At 40.5% G+C, this 19,631-nt stretch overlaps 1 protein-coding gene across 2 annotated transcripts in view; it reads left to right on the top strand.

Annotated features, from left to right (window-relative positions):
* Positions 1-19,631, top strand: part of RHEB (Ras homolog, mTORC1 binding) — a 38,509-nt gene that overhangs the window by 7,617 nt on the left and 11,261 nt on the right. For both annotated transcript variants that reach the window (XM_033072896.1, XM_033072905.1), the window contains exons 2-3: positions 10,365-10,436; positions 16,691-16,758. In XM_033072896.1, coding sequence (XP_032928787.1) covers positions 10,365-10,436; positions 16,691-16,758 — 140 coding nt within the window. The remainder of the gene's footprint in view (positions 1-10,364; positions 10,437-16,690; positions 16,759-19,631) is intronic.

Genomic DNA, 19,631 nt, shown 5'->3' with positions numbered 1-19,631 from the left:
GGTGGAATCATCAGGAGTTTGTGGGTAATGGCCAAAGGATATGAGGCATAAGGCTTAAGTGCATGATTTCTGAAGGGCTTTTAAGGAATGAAAGACCCTGTGTGACACTTGGAGGATTAATTCAGAAAAGTTATGGTTTTTCTATGTTAAATAGGTATCAGCTGCAGAAATCACAATTCCCTGATAGATTATGCTTTAAACAGTCAATTTTTCTTTCAACACTCTTTTTTAATATGACACTAAAATCTCAAAGATTGAGGAGTCAGTGTTTCTAGGATGGTTGTCAGTGTTCTTGGGTGTTTTACATCACAGGACCCAGAACATCATGTGTGCCAAACCTTATTATTTGTGTTCTGTAGGGTATGGAGTTAAATTAATTTTAATTTAGAAAAAGATGGAATATATAAGTGGTCCTCAGTGTGTGGATGTAAATATGTGCAAGTGTAACACAAAATTAGGATGTGAAAGTGTCTCTTGACAACATTGTCTCCAGAGTTAGTGGGATACATCTGTCTAGCTTCAACAACTTGTCAGATTGTATTGCCAAAACTTCATTCAATATGTATGACCTCCTTTAAAGGTACTCTTGCTGTATGCAAAAGAGCTGGGATGCATAATATGTAGGAAAACTCTATTAAATCTGTCCTACAAACTGTCAAAACAATCAAGCACTTGACATTAATGCAGTAAAGTGTATTTTGCCTCGAGGCTTGTTATTCCATCAATAACAAATTTTTGGTCTTCTGAAATCTGTTTCAAAATTAACATTTTTTAATTAGAACTGGAAGTTTCTGCTTTGAAATGTGCATATAAACAAGCACCATGTTTCTTAGTGTGCTGAAGTACCTTGTTCCTCATTGCTTTTTTGGAAATGGTGTTTGCTTCTTTTGTATGGTTTGACCCTGGTGAATAAATTCTAAAGAAAGGTATTGGTTGTGCTGTTTCAACCTTCATATTTTGAGAAAAAACATCAAAACTCTTCATAAACTTTTTGAGGTTGCTAAACTTAAGTATAAAAATGGTTCAGTTGGAAGGTAGTACAAGTTTTTCTGAGCAGTGAATGTAGGAAGAATAAGTTGTCTGAATGTGTCAAAATCTTGTTCCTTACACAGAGTGTAGAGGAGTCTTAGGACACCTAAATCTTTTTTCTGCTTGTCCTTCTACAACTGCACATTTTTATCACACTTTTATCCCCAGTGTGGTGATAGGACAGAGGAGGCTCTAATGTGAAACTTGCAGAACTGATGGGTTGATGTGCAGGCAGAAACCTGTGCAGCAGACAAATAGAACGTTCTGCTGTGTCTCCTGAAGCCTGAGCTGACTTTAGGTTGTTTTAAGCTGTAGTTCAGTGCTCAGTTGCTTGTCCAAGCTGTGTGGCTGTGCTAGTGGAGCACTGGGAATTGAAGAATCCAGTTTGTATTACCAAGGGCTTCCTCAGGTGCTGGAGCTGGACTTGCTGGAAGATGCTTGACTTGTGAAAAAATGGAAAGATAATTTATTTATTTTCAGGTTGCAGGTGTCATCCTCATTTATCCTCTTGGGCTACTTTCAGGTGGTTGAGGGAGGGTGGGAATGAGATGGCAGCGCTGGTGTTTTCTTTATTTGTTCCGTGTTTTTCTTCTTCCCTGCAAAGGTCAGAGTTTGGTATTGTGGCATTTTAGTACTACATAATATGAAAACTGAGTATGGAAAGTGTGATTCTTATCCAAAACCACTTAATTTGAAGTACCTTTTGAGCCAACAGATGGGTATGTGCTGGTTAGGAAGGTAAGAAAGCCTGCTGGCTGTCATGGCAGGCAAGAACTTGATAGTAAAACACAGCAAACAAGGGTTACCTATTCTTTTCTGCCCTGTGGCAAAATCAATTATGTCGTGTCATATCTGACAGATCTTTGGCTGAAATTCCCTGAACATTTCCAAGGTTGGGGGCTCTAAAGATTTTTCTGGTATTCTGCATGGTGTTATTCTTACCCCAGAGTCTTGTTTTTGCCCTGCTGTTTTACCTGTGTGCGTCAGACAGAGATTTTGGTATATAATTATTTTAAACCTTCCTTACTGTTGACAGATTGTCCTCTGTGTTCAGCAGCTACTCCTGGGTAGATGGGTAAGTGTGTAAATGCAGGAGGCTTGCAGCCAGCATTGGTGGGGAGGGGTTGATGACTAACTCCAGCTGGGTAAAGTGCAAGGCTCTGAGGATGGCATTTAACAGATTGTGGCTTTCTTCAACCCTGATAAATAGAGAGGAGGAGCTTCCCGTGATCAGCAGAAGTGACATGGAAGGTGCCCATGCAGTTATTTCACAGTTCTAGAGCTAAAATGGAGAGGAGACAACAGTAACAACAAGAAACATTAAGAACCTGGTGGTGGGGAGAGGGTTGGGGAGAGGAATGAACAGTTGAGGCACACACTGGTTTTATGTTGGTGTGGGTATGTGTGGATCTGCTGGGTTAGCACAGGAGAAATGGTCAAGGCTCAACAATATAAACATTACTCAAAACTCTCAGTGTCTACCAGTTGTGGACGTGATGGACTTGACCATGTCTTGCTGTGCTGGAGGAAGGAGGAGTTAACACAACTCTTTGTCAGTATTCCCAAAGGTCACCTTCCCTGGTCTGTGCTAAGAGATTTTGGTGTTATTGGGGTTGGGACTGCAGTTCCTGGTGCTTCATGCAGCCTTGGGGACTTCCCCCAGTGTAGGAATAGCAGGGGAATGGTGCTGTGTGCTGATATTGGGTGCTGGTAGCAGCTGTCCATGAGTGTCTGGCTTTATTGGCCTCATGCATTGGGTTCATCAGACCTTGGACCATCAGTGGTGGCACAAAGAGCCTGAAACATTGACTGACCACCCTGTTACACACTGCTGCAGAGTGGAGCTGTCTCTTGTTGCCAGGATCTTCTAGTGGTTACTATGCAGTTTGATTTCTGTATTTTTATAATTTGTTGTACAAGTGTTGGCACTAATCAGTTGTATCTTCCAGTTGTATCTTGCTACGGTTGGTGGAGAGCTCAGTGGACTCCCCTTCAGAATAAGGCTGAAACTTCTTAGCAGTACTTACAGAATGTTCTGTACCACATGATTTGATTGGATGATATTACCAAGAGAGGGAATATTACCATTACTGTCCTGTCAGGGTTTTGTCAGGTACTTGCCTTCTGCCATCCTACAACAAGGAAAAGAGAAATGCATCTCACTATTGTTCTTGCAATTCCAGGAAGATCTTCAGGCCCTCTAGTTATATGCATTTCAGTAGTGCTGCCAAGATGGTCTATATTCCTCACCCATTTCAGCTGCTTTTGGTATTACTTGGTTATTACAATATGCAGGGTCATGTTCCTAGGTTTTGTTTTTAAATGATGCCAGGAAAGGTTTAGTGATATTTTCAGAGATTTGGCCCTCTGCTTGGTGGTGGCTGTAAGCAGTGATTGATAAATGGTGTATAGTTGGCAACTATGGCTCCAGTCCTCAGGTCCTTTTTAGGGAAGACCTGCATGTCAGTGGAACTGAGGTCTTGCATCTTGGTAAGGCTTCTCTTTCTCTCTTACTGGTCTGAACAGGCAAGTTTATACTGTTTCCTAGTAGAACTTGAAAGTTTCACAGGCAGCATCTGTGCAGAGGGTAAGAGCTGGTGCTGTGACTGCAGCTGGATCAGCTTGAAGAAAGAAAGGCAATTTAGTCTGTACATCCCAGAAATCTTTAGCTGCAAGAAAGTAGTGACTGGAATTTGAGAGTTTGATCCCTTGTGTGGAAACTAAAACCTTGAAGATAGAAAAGGGGAATGCACAGAATGCATTAAAGCAAGAGGGATGTGTTACTTCTAATGACATAGAATTTAGAACTGGTTTAATGATGAAACAATGGCAGTTCCTAAAAGGATCTTTCAAAGTAATTTCATTTCATGTAGTACATACCCAATGATCCAAGGAAAGGTCAAGTTTACTCAAACCCCTAATGAACTGCTTGAAGTGTGTGTATAGGAAGAAAGGACTTGGATTCTACCCAGCAGTAGAAGTTGAATTTTGCCCCTTTGGAGAGGAAGTCAGTACAAATTTCAGACTCTTTACCTTTAGGTGTGTCATAAACTGGAATGTTAGGGTCTGATCTTTAAGCTTAATAGATTTCCCTTTAGAAATTGTTATGGTTTAACCCACTGGATGGCTGAACACCACACAGCCATTCATTCACTCCTCAGAGTGAGATGGGGGAAAAAGATGAAATGGAATTGGGATAAAAATAGGACAGGAAAAGAAAGGTAAATGATAGTAATGGTAAAAGAATATACAAGTGATGCACAACTCAGTTGCTCACCACCCACCTACTGATGCCATTGAATTTCTGCTGCCACCTGAAATATTTTAGGCCTTGTGCTGTGGGAAGGTGCTGCAGGGATGCACAGTTTCTGCAGGAAGTCTGAAAGGAGTACAGAGGATGGCATTTATCTGAGAATTGACTGTCTGGGGTATGAATGTCTGAATTTCCTTTGCAGTTCAGGAACACCAGGATGCAGTTCCCCTGACCTATTTAAAGTATCTTGGATGCAGCCAGGTATGCATGCATTCCATGACCAGGTGAGGTATATGCCACAGAGGTTGTTTTTGGTTTTATTTTGGGTTTTTTTAAGCTTTGTAACAACTTTTCCCATCTTTGACAACTGACAGTAAACACATGGAATTAAATTTCATTTAATTTATTAAAAGGAAAACAGGAGGAAAGCTGCAACCCTCTGCATTTCTGCTAGGAAGGGTAACAAGCAGAGGAACTGGACTGTGTGCTAAAATAACTAAAAGATTTCTTTTGGCAATCCTTTGCTGTGGTTACTGACTTTATTGGAGACAAAATGGACTGCCTGGAAGTTGTTGCAGGAATGCAGTGGAATTTTTCTCTACATACTTGCTTGGACATGTAATACATTGCAACATAGTTTAAGTGAGCGTTGAGGGATGAGCACTGCTGTAGGATGGAACAAGCCTGCTGCTAAATATCAGGGAATAAAGCACGTGCTTTCTTGGTGCTTTCTTTACAGGAAATATGATCTAGATAGCATTAGGGCTCTTGGCTTGTGTTCAGGTGGCTCATTGCTGCCGACCTAGCAAGGATCTGCAAGTACTCCTGAGAGTGTGACTGATTGCTTTGAAATCTGAAGAAAATAAAGGAAGCCATGTGGCTTTGTTTCTAAACGACTGCTCTCAGATTTCCTCTGACTTGCAGAGGAATACCTTTGATAAACCTCAAGAAGATTGTGCAATGCAGAAGGAAGGGAAACAAGCATCTCCCAGCAGGCTCATGCTCTTGGTGTTACAGACCATCATGTGAAACTCCTCTTCTACAGCAGAAATAGTTCTTGCTACAAAACTTTGGACTTCAAACGTATTTCCTTATATGCTAATTGGAAAAAAAAAAGTAGAACAGGAGACGGCAGGGAACAGTTGTAGCAATGAGAGTCAGTGTCAAAGAAGTTAAAGGACTTTTGTTGTCCTGAAAAGCTGATTTGTTCTTTGGTTTGTCATAAAGGGTTCTGCAGTGTTTGAGGCTCTTTATCATGTTACCAAAGGATGTGTCATTGAGGTTCTCCAACCTTCAGTCTTATGGAATTGCAACCTTTAGTCTGTTCTGCAGAAAGCTCAGAGAGCATGTGGAGAGGAGTGCCACCACTCCGTGTTGCAAATCAAGCACAAATACCATGAGCAGGAATTGAGCTTTTTGCAGGAATTGAGGAGTTTTGTCTCTAAGCATCAGAAAACAATTTTTTAATCCTGTTACTGTAATGCTGACATCACAACACAATCACTACAAAAACATATAAAAATACAGCTCAACGTAGATGTTTATGTAATTCCTCTCAATTAGAAGTCTAATAGTAGAATTAAGTTGCATCTGAGTAAAACATAAACTACTCATTGTATTGCTGTCTCCAGAGGTTTGGAAACAGAATTCTTTATTGACCCAGATGTATAATTTCTGTAGTCATTAGACTAATTCACCAAATACAAAGCAATGATCAGCAAAACAGCAACTACACAGCCATAATTAGTACCTGGAGGGGGTATCTTAATTAACCATAGAAAGTTGCTAACCATGTGGCCTGAGATGAATGATAAGCTAGTGATGGGTTCTGAGATAGTCTTCGATCTTGTGAGAAGATCTTTGTTGGAGAGGGATGCTGTAATCCTCTTTGCTGCCCAGTCAACCTCCGTCACTCCAGGAAGTCGTTCAGTCCTGCTCTGAGGATGAATAGATAATCTGCACTCTGGAAATGCCAGTGTCTCCATTTTGTGCATCTTGGAATTGTGAATTAAAGATCCCAACATCCAAGTTAAATTAACTGTATCTTTTGGTAGGAAAACATAATTTCCGTGTAATGTAGTAAGTTGAGGGTACAGCCAGACTTACTAATTTGATGTGACTGACAACACTTCATTATGAAATTTGTTGTGCTTTTTGTTACAAAGCCTAAAGTAGTTTGTTCTGTAGACAAAACTGGGTAGACCTAAGGAGAGTCTAAGGATACTAACTAGGTAAGTCTAGTTACTAAGTTAGTCTAGAGACTAAGGTAAGGTGCTGGACTTGTGGTAGGAATAAATGAGATACTGACAGCTGTTAAATGTTTAATGATGATGCAAACTACATAATTGTGCATTTTAATAGCAAAAGATGGGTTAAAGAAACTTCATCTACACTGCCAGCAGAACTGCTCTTCAGTAGCTGTTGTTCTTGAGCAGGACAAACTGTTTACTGATGGCTTGTGTGGGCAGTTTGAGGGATTGAGAAACCCTTCCTGTTGAGATAAGCTGCCCTGTGCTGCCCGTGGCTGTCAGCGTGGCGGTGCCACGTCCGAGGGCAGCTGTGCAGCCCCGCTTGCACAATGCCCTGCTTGTGGAGCTGTTGTTTGACTTGCTCGCTGCCTGGTTGCATCATTTTTGTCTCCTGGGTTTTGGGGAGAAGTTGGCTGCCGATGAGAGTTTAATCTGGGTTTTCCCCGTGCCTGTTCCAAGGGGAGCAGGGTGTGAGATGGGGACAGCAGGCAGGTGGTGATGCACAGAAGAGGGGCACGACCTCTTTGGGGAGGCCAGCTGAACCTGAGCCCACCCAGGCTCCATTACTCATCTGCTTGGTAAACTGCCTAGTGTTGTAAAGCTTGAATTTTAAGACTAGATTATAAATACCACAGTTCTCGTCCAAGTAGTAAAAGGATGAGTAAAACACAATTTGGCAATTGTTTTGCCTTGACAATTGCAACGGCCTTTGAAACTGATGTGCTATGATTGCACTAGTCGGAGTGTTTATGGATGTTCTGCTTTATGGTGCAAGTGGTCTAGTGTATGAACAGAAACACGACAGCTTTAGTTTTTAAACTGGCTTTCTGTCTGAAAATCTGCTCCTTTTCTGTTTTGACAGTGGAAAACTCTTTTCTTTACCACTCTCACATAATACCATAAATAATGAATTGTGTATGCAAATACACTTTGGGTACTTCTGGACAACTTGAACTGAGTTTTCAGCCACCTGGGACTTGTATTCTAAACACTCATGAAACTCATTTCTTGCAGCCCTTCCCTTCTGCCTCATCCTTCATGGAGAGGGAAAGTCAGTGAACTTGGAGGATTTTGCTTACAACTCTGCCAAGGAGTATCTGGTGCTTTGAATTACCATAGTAAGACTCTGCACCCAGCTTCCAACCTTGTTTCAGCTCGTATCACTTCTCCTTTTGGTCTCAGTGGGTGTTTATTTTCCTAAAACTCAAATACAGTGGATATGTTGAATTTACCAGCATGGAGGATGCTACAAGGAGAAGCTTGGCAAACTGCAGAAATGTGTGTCTATGTTCCAAACCAGGCACATTGGAGCTGAGCCTCTTTGAGGTGTGCACCCTTGAGTGATCAGCTAACCAAGCCTTTGCTGCTGCTGTCAGACTGTCTCATGCTGTTGAGGCTGAAAGGTGCCCGTGGTGCCTGCACACCCAGCCAGCCGTGTCACCCCTGCCATGCTCCGATTTGGGGCTCGCACACGGGCAGGCGCGGCTGCCTGGGGTCCCTTGGTGTTGCAATCCTCCCTGAAAGCCTCGCCTGATCTTTCTGGGGCAAGAGCAGATAGGAGCTAAATTGTCAACTTGATTTTCTGCTCTGTCCATGAGCATAGGTCAAAGACCTGGAGTAAAACCTGTGGGACAAAGTTCAAAGCTGAGCTGTTGGTCACAGGGTTCTGCCTGCTGCTTGCTCATGGGCTGAGCCACAGGGCAGGGTGTTAATGACTCAGGGTTTGGATTTCTCATGTCCGTCCAAGCTTCCCTTGCTTTACTGGGATACAGTTGCCTGCATTTCCCCGAAGGGGTGGGTGCTGAATCCCGGACTGGAGAGTTTCCCTGTGCCTCGTGGAAGACAGCAGGCTTCCTCTTGTGATCACAAACACACTGGAAGGCTTGTTATAAAGCTTGGAAGAATTTAGGAGGAGAGTGTTGGAACACTGGTTTTGTGTGTTTCCTCCTCTTTCACTGTTAGGAGGAAAGCAGTAATTAATACAGCTGGGTGTGAAATGCAGCATTTTCTGTTGGCTCTGACTTTCTGCTATTCAGTTTCCAGGCTTAGCAGACAGACGGCAGCAGTCAAGTCTTTCAGTTAGTTCAGAATCCTTCTCAGGAGCAAAAAAGTTCAGTGATGATCTTTACTGAACTTAGCTGTCTTATCCTGATTTTTTTTTTTTTTTTTTTTTTTTTAAATGGAGTGCTTAATGTGCTGGTATTGGCAAAGAATCTGGGAGCATGAACTCTGGGTAGCAACTTCATGAGTTTATAGCTAAAGGAGAAATAGCTTGTAAGTTTGCTCACTCTCTAAATGGTGTCCAAAATACACAATTTCAGAAAGTTCCTGGGAAGCACCATTTCAATTCTTAATCTGACTTTATTAGGATGATTTGGTGGTGGGGTGTGTGTGCCTTGTTGGAGCAACAGTTTAAAGTGAAATGTCCTCTGTCAACTTTAGCACTGTGAGCATGACTCTTTCAGTTGTGGGGTCAGATAAGACCAGAAAATGGTGTCTTAAGAACTTGATTTTAGAAAAAGCAACTCGATAAAATTTGGATTATGGTTGGTCTTTGTGGAGTTTCTCTGGAAAATTTTTTTAGCATTGTTTTTTGAATAAACTGTTATGATTGATAGGAGGTAACAAAGGGGTAAGCATGACAGAATGAAATGGAAAACAGTTTTTTAATATCTCCTGAAGGAATGCTTAGGAAAGACATTTTCTGAGTACTGGAAGTGGGCAGTTTTTACCCAAAGCAATTTATTCTTGACAACAATGGTACTGTATATTTCCACCACAATGTTGGTTACTTAAGAGGTCATTGAGAGGTTTCCACTGAGCTGGGTGGTTTTGAGTCAACATTTTAACTTGAGGTTGTATTTTATCTGCACTTCTTGACAATGAAAAGAGTATAAAGGAGCATGAAGAATATGCTCATGTCCAAAAGCAGCTAATGCACTTGGCAATCTTTGTAAGAGGGTATTTGTCCAGTAAACATAATGTAATACCATCTAGGAGATTCCCAGATGTGGATGATGTGCTGTAATGGAAATTGTGTTAAGGCTTCAATAATGCTTTGAGAAGTCTTCAATTGCAGAGTTTTAAAGGTGCTTTTCATGGTCAATGTATGTGGTTGACCATCTTGTGAAATCTTTTAAGAATAAATAAATTCTCATTTTTTCAGTCTGCTGCTAAGTTTAGTGCTTTGCATTACTCTTTAGGTGAAATGGGGAATGTTTTCTGCTAAAGTAGCAGTTAAATTGCTTTAAAGAAAAATCCAATTATGCCGCCTCAGTCACTGCTTAAAATACAGCATCCACCAGCCTGTTGTGGTGTGGCAGTAGAAGGATTAATAGGAGAGTGTACTGGTCTCAGGAATTTTGAGATCATACTTTTTGTCATGTCCAGTCTCCTAGTAAAACCAAATTTGGCTAATTCTATTCAAGTTTTCTCTGTGGTTACTGAAAATTATTTTGACTTTTACTTGCTTCTTGACAGAAAAATGTTCCAAGTATATCAGTGTTAAATTTAGTTCTATGAGGATTGTGCACTGCTACTTTTAGATTTGTTTTAAACTGGAGGAGTAATTTAAGTTATGCCCTGCTAAAACAAAAGCAGAACACATGCTGAGTAGTTTTTACGTGGCTTTTTATATGTTCAGGAGACCCAGTTACTAGAAATAGGCACTTAAATTAAAAATAGGTCAGTTGTCAGGTATAGATAGCTTAAATGAGCCACATGGAGCTCATATTGGATAGACAGAAAATTGGTGTATCTGCTAGCAAGCAGTGAAGTGATAACAACCTGAAGACTTTGTTTCATTCCAGATTTTTCTTTCCTTTGCTTTACAGGAAAATCTTCACTGACGATCCAGTTTGTGGAAGGACAGTTTGTTGATTCATATGATCCAACCATAGAGAACAGTAAGTAAAAAACTGCCAACTTCCTCTTGCCTACCAAACTAACTTGTATCAGAAACCATTGAGGTTATACATATACTTGTGTGGGTATTTACATATTAACATTCAAGTCCAATAATTATCACAGATGTTTTTTATTATCTACAGTGTTGCAACATGGAAATCACTGTGTGCATATTTCTCCAAACTGAACTTTTAACACTGAATGAAGGGACACCTAATGAATCTGGATAAAATGCATCTCCTTGTGTTTTATATGTGTTGAGCATCTGCTTCCCCTAATTTACTTGGGGCACTTCAAGTTCCTTACATCACACATTGTGAAAATACAAAGTATACAAGTATTCCAGAGTCTCACATAGGATCAGTATATCCAGATGAACAGAAAACCAGCAATACCCTTCAGGATGAAACCACTGCTTTAGAAGACTATGTGGCTGTGATAACATGATAATCTTTTCAATTACTCCTTTTCAGCAGCTGAATAACAAGGCTGGAACACAATCAGCTTGCTGCAAATTCTGGGTATTTGAGTTTTCAAGTGCTTTTTTTTTTTTTTTTAATAATTTTAGTACCTTTGTGAGTAGCTGGCATAGCAGGTGAGTAAAGACACTGATGCTACAAATGCTGCCAAGAGCAAAAAGTCATTTCAGAGGTTACCTGGCATTCATTACAATCCAGCCACCTCTTTCTGTGCTAGCAGTGGCCATAAAGTACTTGAACAACTGCAGTGCTGGGCTGAGTAACTTGATCATGTTGGCTTACTTTAGTCATGTGGCAAATAAAAGTGGTTTCATGATCGTAGCCCTGGGGTTCTTGTATTTTAATGACTTCTGAAATGCAGTCCTGTAGCACACATTTTTAGTGTTTTGAACTTCTGCACTAGGATGTTAAGCCTGTGTGATACTCTGGAAGCTTGAATGAAGCAATCAGCACAACAAGGAGTTTTTTTTGAAAATATATATATATATATGGTATATAATTGCAAATCAGTAGCTATGAGGATATTTTACTTGGGATTATTTTATTGCTTATAACTAAAGTTCAAATGCTGCTTTTTGAGAAACTGAATTTGCTTTAGCAAGTCAGAGTGGATAATTTGACCCTTGGTCTGAGTGTTATTCAGATGTCATTAATACTAACACTTTCCATCATCCTTTTTTACTTGGTTTGAATCATAAGTCAGGTATGTCTTGAATTAAAGCTGCTAGCAAAATACTGGGGTTTAAGCTTCTGTGTTTTAAATCTTAATGTCACTTGAGGCAGGTTACTTCTCACTGTCTGTGCCATATAAATGCAAATTATTTAATCTTTTAGTTTTATGCAGCTACATGTGAATGAATAAAGACTGAGAGACACTGAGTCAAAGTCTACAAAATACCAAGTCTGTGCCTTGTTTTAGGATTTTGACACGTTGGTACAAGATTTGTCTCGTTTCATCCTTTACCTCTTGTCTGTAACTGTGTTTATAACTATAGTTGTATGTCTCACAACTTCAGCATTTCTGAGCTATACAAAAATAAACTGTAGATGAATTTTACTCTTATCTGACTTTCCTAGTCTGCACTGTTTGCTTGATCTGAGTTCTAAGCATTGAGCATGTCCTGGCCATGAAGACTTGTTGGGAGAAGGCATCTTGAAAAGCCTTAACTTTTCACTTGGTTTCTTTCTTGTTTGCAAAACAAACAACATTATTCATTTGGTGTAAGTCTTGTGAACTGTGGCATGGCTGGAAGAATTTGCTTTCTGGAAGGTAGAGAATTGAAGGATCCTTCTTACATCAGAAAATGTTGCTGAGAAATAAAGATCGAAAAGATAAAAGTTATGCCCTGGGGCTCAAAACAGTGGGAAATCTTTAAGGCCCAGAAGGGCTGATAATGTTTTAGAGATGTTTCTGTGAAAAACAGACAAGAGAATACATTCTAATTTAACACTAAAATTTAAAACTTAGTGAAAATTGTTTTAAGACATATGTGAAACCAGTTTTGATGGATTAGGTATAAAATAATTCTTTTGACTTAAGAATCTAATACATTAGGTTTTCTTTTTTCCTAAACATAAATCTATGTTCAGTGAAATCTTTGGACACTCCCAACTGTGTTTTTGATTCTGTATAGAGTCATAAGATGAAAAGTATGTGATCAACTCTGACTTTTCCTAGCTTGTGATTTCTCATTTTGTGTACAATATTGGCAAAAAGGGTTGAAAAGTCCAGGTTCTTATACTAGGGGCAGTGTTGGAGAACGTTTAATTTTTCCAGGGCATTATAATAAGTTGTAAAACCTTTTCAGTTTCATCTGGTAGTTGGGTCTACACATGTAACAAAACTTGGAAATAAAATAAAATAAATACATGGGAAAGGGTAGTCCAGCCTATGTGATTTCTGTTTTTTCTCCAGGAAATTGTTGTTGATAATCTGTTGCAGTATTCTACCAGTTTTAGTAATATTCTTCTTTCAGTTAAGAAAGGGTAGAAAGCTGCAGTACTGCTGGTCATGCAATCTTTATCATTTTTTGTCTTCAAATAATAAAATTTGCACAAAATGTTGACTGCAAAGCTAAATTGTATATAAGGCAAGCTGTAGTCAAACCCTTACAGGAGCAGGTTTGTGTAGTTTATAAGCCTTGAGCAATAGGAGTAACACCTAATACTGTAGAAATTTCAGGTTTTAAGTGTGAAAATATCCTTTTTGGAAGTGATGAAAGGAAAATAAGGCACATCTGACTTTTCTTAGTGTTTGTGACGTTAGGACAGCTTCACTGCTACATTTTCCTTGGCTTATATTACATTAGCAGCAGAAAAGTTAATTTATTTCAGTTAAGGAGCATGTTGAATTCAGTTGCTTCTGCTAAACTCGTGTATCAGGAAGAGTAACTTGTATCCTTTTGTGGCAGTAGTGGAGGTGACAGATAATTGCTTCGGGAAAGAGATTTCCCTGTCTGAATGTCCGAACAGGAGTGACATCTCAATGGGTGGCTATTCTTGAGACAGCCAGGTTGAGAAACGAGTGGAGCAGGAATGTTGGAAAGAGAAGAAAGATCCTTGGAGAACAGGAGTGTGTGCAGGGAGTCTGTGTGGACACTGGGCTGGATGGGGCTCTGCAGGCAGATCAGAAAAATCAGCAAACCAGTGCAAGTTAAAATGAAACAATTTTACAGTCATGAAAACTGGAACCTGTATTTGAAACTCAAATAGGTCAGAAGGAACAGGTAATGAAGATGTGCACTGAACTCCACCCACGTCATCTTTGCAGGGATGTCTTGTGTTGCAAGTAAGATGATTTGACTGCCCAGGTCTCAAATGTGTCCTCCAAAGCCTGCCTGGCTGCTTTTTGAGTTTTGTTGCAGTTTTAGAGGGCCTTCTATCACTGTTTCACAGCTCTCTGGTCTTCCTTTCTCCCCTAAAATGGCCTCACTAGCTCCCTAAGGAAAGGAACATCCTCCCCTGTGCTTTCACCTCCATCCCATGGTTTTTAATACAAATGTGAGTAGAAGCATATTAGGGTCTGGAGGACTCCTACTAGTCGTGGAGGGGGCACCTGTAGGTTTAGGTGAGAATCTTGAAGAAAATCTTGAAGGCTAAACTTTTACACGTGCCTTGACAGCTGCACTGGAAGGGTGAACTGTGCTTCTCAGGAGCTGCTGGTGAGCAGCCTTCTAAGGGGTGCAAGTGAGGCTTCTGAGGAGAACTAAAAATAGCTCTGTTGCATTACACATCTCAGTGTTGTGAAAGATGTCCTGCTAGATTAGTGGCAGGCATTGACTTTGGAATGCAGGTGGGTGGAAGGGGATGCAGGAGGTGGTAAGCAAGGAGCCCTTGTGAGGTGGTTGTATTTAGCTAGCAGCCATATTATGGCAATGATGTTATAGCACTCTGGTACCTTTCTTCAGTATCACTATTGCTCTAAAGCCCTGTCCCTCTTTGCCTGTTACTGTTTGGGGGATTTTTTATCATAATGGCTTGTTTCCACAGCAGCTGTCATTGAATTGCATATGCAAATGATTTCATTCATGCTGGTCTAATTGCAGTGTACTGAATCTTCAGGTAGCAATGATCACTGGAGTTACATGTTGCAAGGTGTAAGAATGTCCTGTTCCAAAATCCGTGTTCCAGTTGATGAACAGTGTTTTGTAGATACTCACATTATGATTTAATGTCAGGCCAGGTCTGCTGAAAAGTGTCCTTGGCCTGCCAGGAAGAGCCAAATTGTGCAGAGGTCGTATTGTTGTTTGTCATGTGTGCAAGCACAGCAGAAGTCCCAGGGTGATGGGTGATGGAACTGGAAGTGAACACTTTGTCTGGATCAAGGGGACCAGGCTTTTCACAAACTTAAATTCTAAACCAGGAGTGTTTTTATACAGCTTCAGCAAAGAAATGGAAGTCATTAGTTATGCCTTCATTGTCTTCACACAGTGGGCTGTGCTTGGTGCTGCAAGGCTCTGCACTGCTCTAACAGCTCTCCTCACCAGGCTGTGGTGACTCCTTCACTGCTTCCCTTCTCCTGCCTCTGTCATACTCTGCTTTCAGTAATGATGATAACATTGTTGCTGTGTCTCTTCTAGGCTTCTAGAATAGTCTGAAAAAACTGCTGTCTGTCCCTTTTTAAATATTAACTTCATGATGCCCTTGAAGCTACTGTGACTGCAGAGTGCTTTGATGTGTATGTGAAGTGTCAAGAGACTGGAGAGGCTGTATCTTGCACATACCTGTAAATGCAGTGGAGTCTGTTTTCCCTCACTCCAAGCAGTGATATTGTATATAGCAACACTACCTGCTAACATCTGTTCAAACAGTTTGTCCCCGTCACAACATTCATCCAAGGCAAAGAGCTGTTATGGATCCGTGTTTCATAACCTAAAACTTTTGTGCAGCAATAACAACAGCATCCAGACTGATTTGAGGGCAGCACATGTGCTAAAGCAGCTTCCTTAGGGTGATGCAGGAGCTCTCTTTGGGCTTCATTTGAAATGTAATTTACTGATTTTTGTAGTGGAAACTATAGGTGCATTTTACACTGTTGATTTAGACACTGTTAGCTTGGCTTTACTGTTTGAATTGCTTCGTTTTTTCGAGGACTGGATTCATGAGGTGGGTTGAAACCTCCAGTTTCAGCTATTTCAACCCACTTATTCAAGATAATGCTCATATTGTGGGGATTTGACAGAGGGACAGCTTTGGCTGGGAGGAGGAAAGTTGGCCAACTCCATCTAGTTCAGGCGTGGGCAGGGACTGCACAGCAGGGTCAGGAACGTTCAGCTGTGCAGCTTTGGGAAGCTGTTGACCAGCTCAGCTCACCTAAGTGACCTGTTCATCTGACTCTGATTCCTTGCCCATCACTGCAGTGCAGAGGAGGTTTTTGAGGACTGTTACTAGTTGGGAAAACCACCCTAACTAGAGGATAACACAGACTTCACTCAGTGTATCAGTACTGTCCAACAGTGGTCTCTGGAGTGTGTCTCAAAGGCCCCATGAGATCTCCAGAGCCAGGTTTGAGTGCTCTGACTGGGACATCATTCCTGCAAGAGCTGTGACACCGTTTGCTTTTGCAGTTGCATAACTGGAACACAGATTTCTCGGCTCACAGCGCATTGGCATTTCATGAATCCAAGGAAGAGCAGCAATTCTCATCACTTCTAGGGACTCAATGTACTTTGTGGCTGGGGACTGCATGGGCTGGTAGCTACAACAAATGTGAAAGCAACATGGTGAACTTAGCTAATTGTCATCATTTAGGTTTAATATAATTGTAAGTTCTGTGTGTTTTAGCCCCTAAATATTTTTTCCTTTTTTCAGTCCAGATCACTTACTTCATGATATTTACATTTAGGGAATTGATCTTGCTAAACTGCTTGGAAACCAAGGAAAAGATCCTATAATAAGTTCAAACTTAGCTTTGATCCCAGTTGAATTTAAGTGTCTTGTGTTACCACAAATTATGGTTGTCTGGATCTTGTAGAAATGCATGTAAATCCCCCTTTTTATTCCTCTTATTCCCTCTTTCCTTTTAAGAAAGTTAAGAAGCAGCTGACTCATCCAGTGTGAGAATCATCTGAAATTTGATGAATTAAATTTCTGAGTTTTGCTAGCTGCAATAGACAAGTTAAAAGTACAGTACCTGATTAGCCTTTTATTGCTGCTTAAAAATCTGTAGTTATTTATCTGGAGTTATTTTTCTTCATGCCTTAGCTGGTGATAGCACAGATAAATGACTTCTGATCTCTTCCATTCTCACCTGTTTATGTATTTGTTTGTTCTAGCTTTTACAAAACTGATCACAGTAAATGGCCAAGAATATCATCTTCAGTTGGTTGACACTGCTGGCCAGGTGAGTTATCTTTGAATCTTTCTTTCAAGTTATGACAACAGATATTCATATTCCTGTTGAGTTGGTACTGACTGTACATTCTGAGGTGAAAGTTAACTTAAAAATACTGGCTTGTTGTTTAGTCACTAAAGAAATTTTTCTTTAGTGTTTATTTGAAGGTTTTGGTTTGTGTTTTGTTATTGGGTTGTTTTTTTTTGCCCTGGGTTACTTTTTGGTTGTTGAATGAGTGCCTAAAAAAAGGAAGAGGAAACTGCCTTAACTCTGATGTCCCAAAAGTTTGTCATAAGCTTGTGTGATATTTACAGAGTAAATGAACAGTCTTGCTTTAGATGAAAAATGGCACTTCAGTAAACCGTGGGGAAATTTTTCATGGCTTTTTTGTATTTGTCTGCTCCAACTACAGCACTATGACCATGACTTGTATCCATGGAGCAGTCATGGGAAGCAGACAGATTCATGTAGGTGGTACCAATAAACTGCTGCAGTTTGTCTGCATTTTAACGTGATGGTTCACGTGTGTGCGTGAGCGCCACGTAATGCCAGGGAGTGAGGAGAGAGGAGCACGTGTCCTGCAGCGTGCTGGGGAGCTTTGGGAAGTGCAGGTGTTCATTATTTCCAGGTACAGGTGTTCATTACACAGTGCTGCTTGGCTGAACCCATGCACGAGAGAGCTGTGTCTTTTGAGACATTCTGTATTAGAAAAAAAAAACTCATCAGGGACCACTAAACCCCCCCTTATTTTTGTCCTGATTTTTTTTTATACTATGCCTTTGGGTTTTTCCAAACTATGAGTAGTGTTAAACAATGTTAGTGTTGTAAAATCACTGCCAGTACTTACAGCTTTAAAGCTGCAGGGTGACTGTTCATAGCTGGGAGAGTGTTCAGAGGGGTTGGAACTTTCTAGGTATGTTTGATTGCTTTCTTGGAAGGGAACGGTGTGACTGGGGAATAGCTGTCCTGTATTTATATGGTGTCATCAGAACTTGTGTAATCACTCAGAGGTGTCTGAGCACAACACTGACCACACATCCTGGGGCAGGATTGCTGGATGGGGAGGTGAGGCTGAGGAGTGTGAGCAGCAGAATGAGCTCCATGGGTGTCACTCAGTGCCATTGTAAGTGCACTTGCGTTACAGCTCCGATTGTGTAGTGTAGTGATTAAAGAAAAATTCTTTGAGGAGGAAATTGCCTTCTGGGAAGGCAGTGTGACTCACCAGCAACATACCTCTATTGCTGAGGATTGATTTAATGTTTTACAGTATTGTGGAGCCTAAATAGCTTCTTTCCCTGGCTGTGGTTATTTTCAGATTTAATTCTTCATGGAACGATGTGAACTTTGATTTCTGACGCACAGGGTTGGAGGGGAGAGATGATGTTGGGTGGTGGAAGGTGTGGCTTGGACAGATTTCTTTCTCAAGTCTGTCTTGCTTAATGGCCCATAGGGAGTCCTCATGTGTATACAGCACAGCAAGAATTGTATTGCAGATCTGTTACTTTTGAAAATCTGCCTATGGCTTGAAAAGTTGTAGCAATGTTGTTTTATCACTTGACAGATTTCTTAATTTGACCTATAAATTGCAGTGAGCATGGCAGCTTTCCTCCATCTCCTAACAAGCTAAAAATAAAGTAGTGAATTAGGAACAGTGGAGATTATAGCACTTATTTTTCTTGGTATTCCTCCTCTCTCCTGTGCCTCTTTACTTTCCTGGTTATTTACTGAGCTTTGTGCAGTTCAGTTCAACAGGGGTCTTGATACAGGGTCACAAAGAGGGGTGTAAAAGGAAATCTTACCTGCACCAAATTCCAGCTGGGGCAGGCCTGGAAAATTCCAGTTAAAGTCAAGCCACTACAGAGCTGCACTTTCACCTTTTTTACACAGACTTAGCTCAGATCCCCTCTGTATTGACTTTGGGATTTCATATCCAACTGGAGTGGCACTTTGGCATTTCAGAGAGGATGAGGAGGGCTGCCCTCAGTGTGTAGCAATAAAGGCAGATGAGGGCAGCTTTTGCCCAGTGTTATTCTTTCAAACATTTTTTGGCTGGACCTGTGAAGTTGATTTATAAAGAGTTTTTCCTTTTCTGTCAGTGAGGGAAGTTTGATTCCTTTTGGGTGTCTGGATTTAAGCTGTGTGATTGCACTGTTCCATCTGTTCAGCCATGACAATAACAGAGAGGTTATTTGATCTTCAGCTAAAATTAACATCTTCAAAAGCATAGGTTTAACAATTTGAGAGCTCATACATTAGGAAGTATGGCTCTTGTCAAAATGGAAATGTTTCCTGGAAATATCTGTTGAAAAGGTTTTTAACATTGGATTCATAGTATTTGTGTTGCATTGCCTGCAATAGGTCAGTATGTTTTGTTTGCCTATTTGGTCAGTCCCTTTTCCAGAGGAGTGATAAATTCACTGAGTATGTTTCTGGTGGTTTTGTCTGGCTTTTTATTTATGTAAACACTTGTCCTATAATGTAAACTTATAGTTGTCATAAAGCAGCTAATAACTGTATTTTTTCCATTTGATAAGCATTAGTTAGTAAGCCACAATTATTCACTTCCTACCAGATTCCTTAGGTAATTTAGATGTGATCAGTGTCACTTGAAATTACAAACTGCTAGATCCTGTCGTCAGCTGTTGAAATCAAGATTTTGAAATGTATCACCAGCAAGATAAGAGGCATAATTGCTAATTAGTGGTGGGACAGAGTGGATGTTTTATACTAATACAAACAGATAATTAGCAGGATAAAAGGATTGGGAGAGCTTCAGCTCATCCATAGTCTTAGAGGGAATGTACCATAAAAGCTGTAGATTAAATTGTGGAGTATACAGATGGACTTTTAGCTTTCTCTTGGTTTGGTAAAGATGCTGCATG

Source organism: Catharus ustulatus, chromosome 1, assembly GCF_009819885.2.
Source record: "Catharus ustulatus isolate bCatUst1 chromosome 1, bCatUst1.pri.v2, whole genome shotgun sequence".
NCBI lineage: Eukaryota > Metazoa > Chordata > Aves > Passeriformes > Turdidae > Catharus > Catharus ustulatus.
The sequence above is the reverse complement of the archived record's forward strand: the minus strand, read 5'-3'. Positions and strand labels throughout refer to the sequence as shown.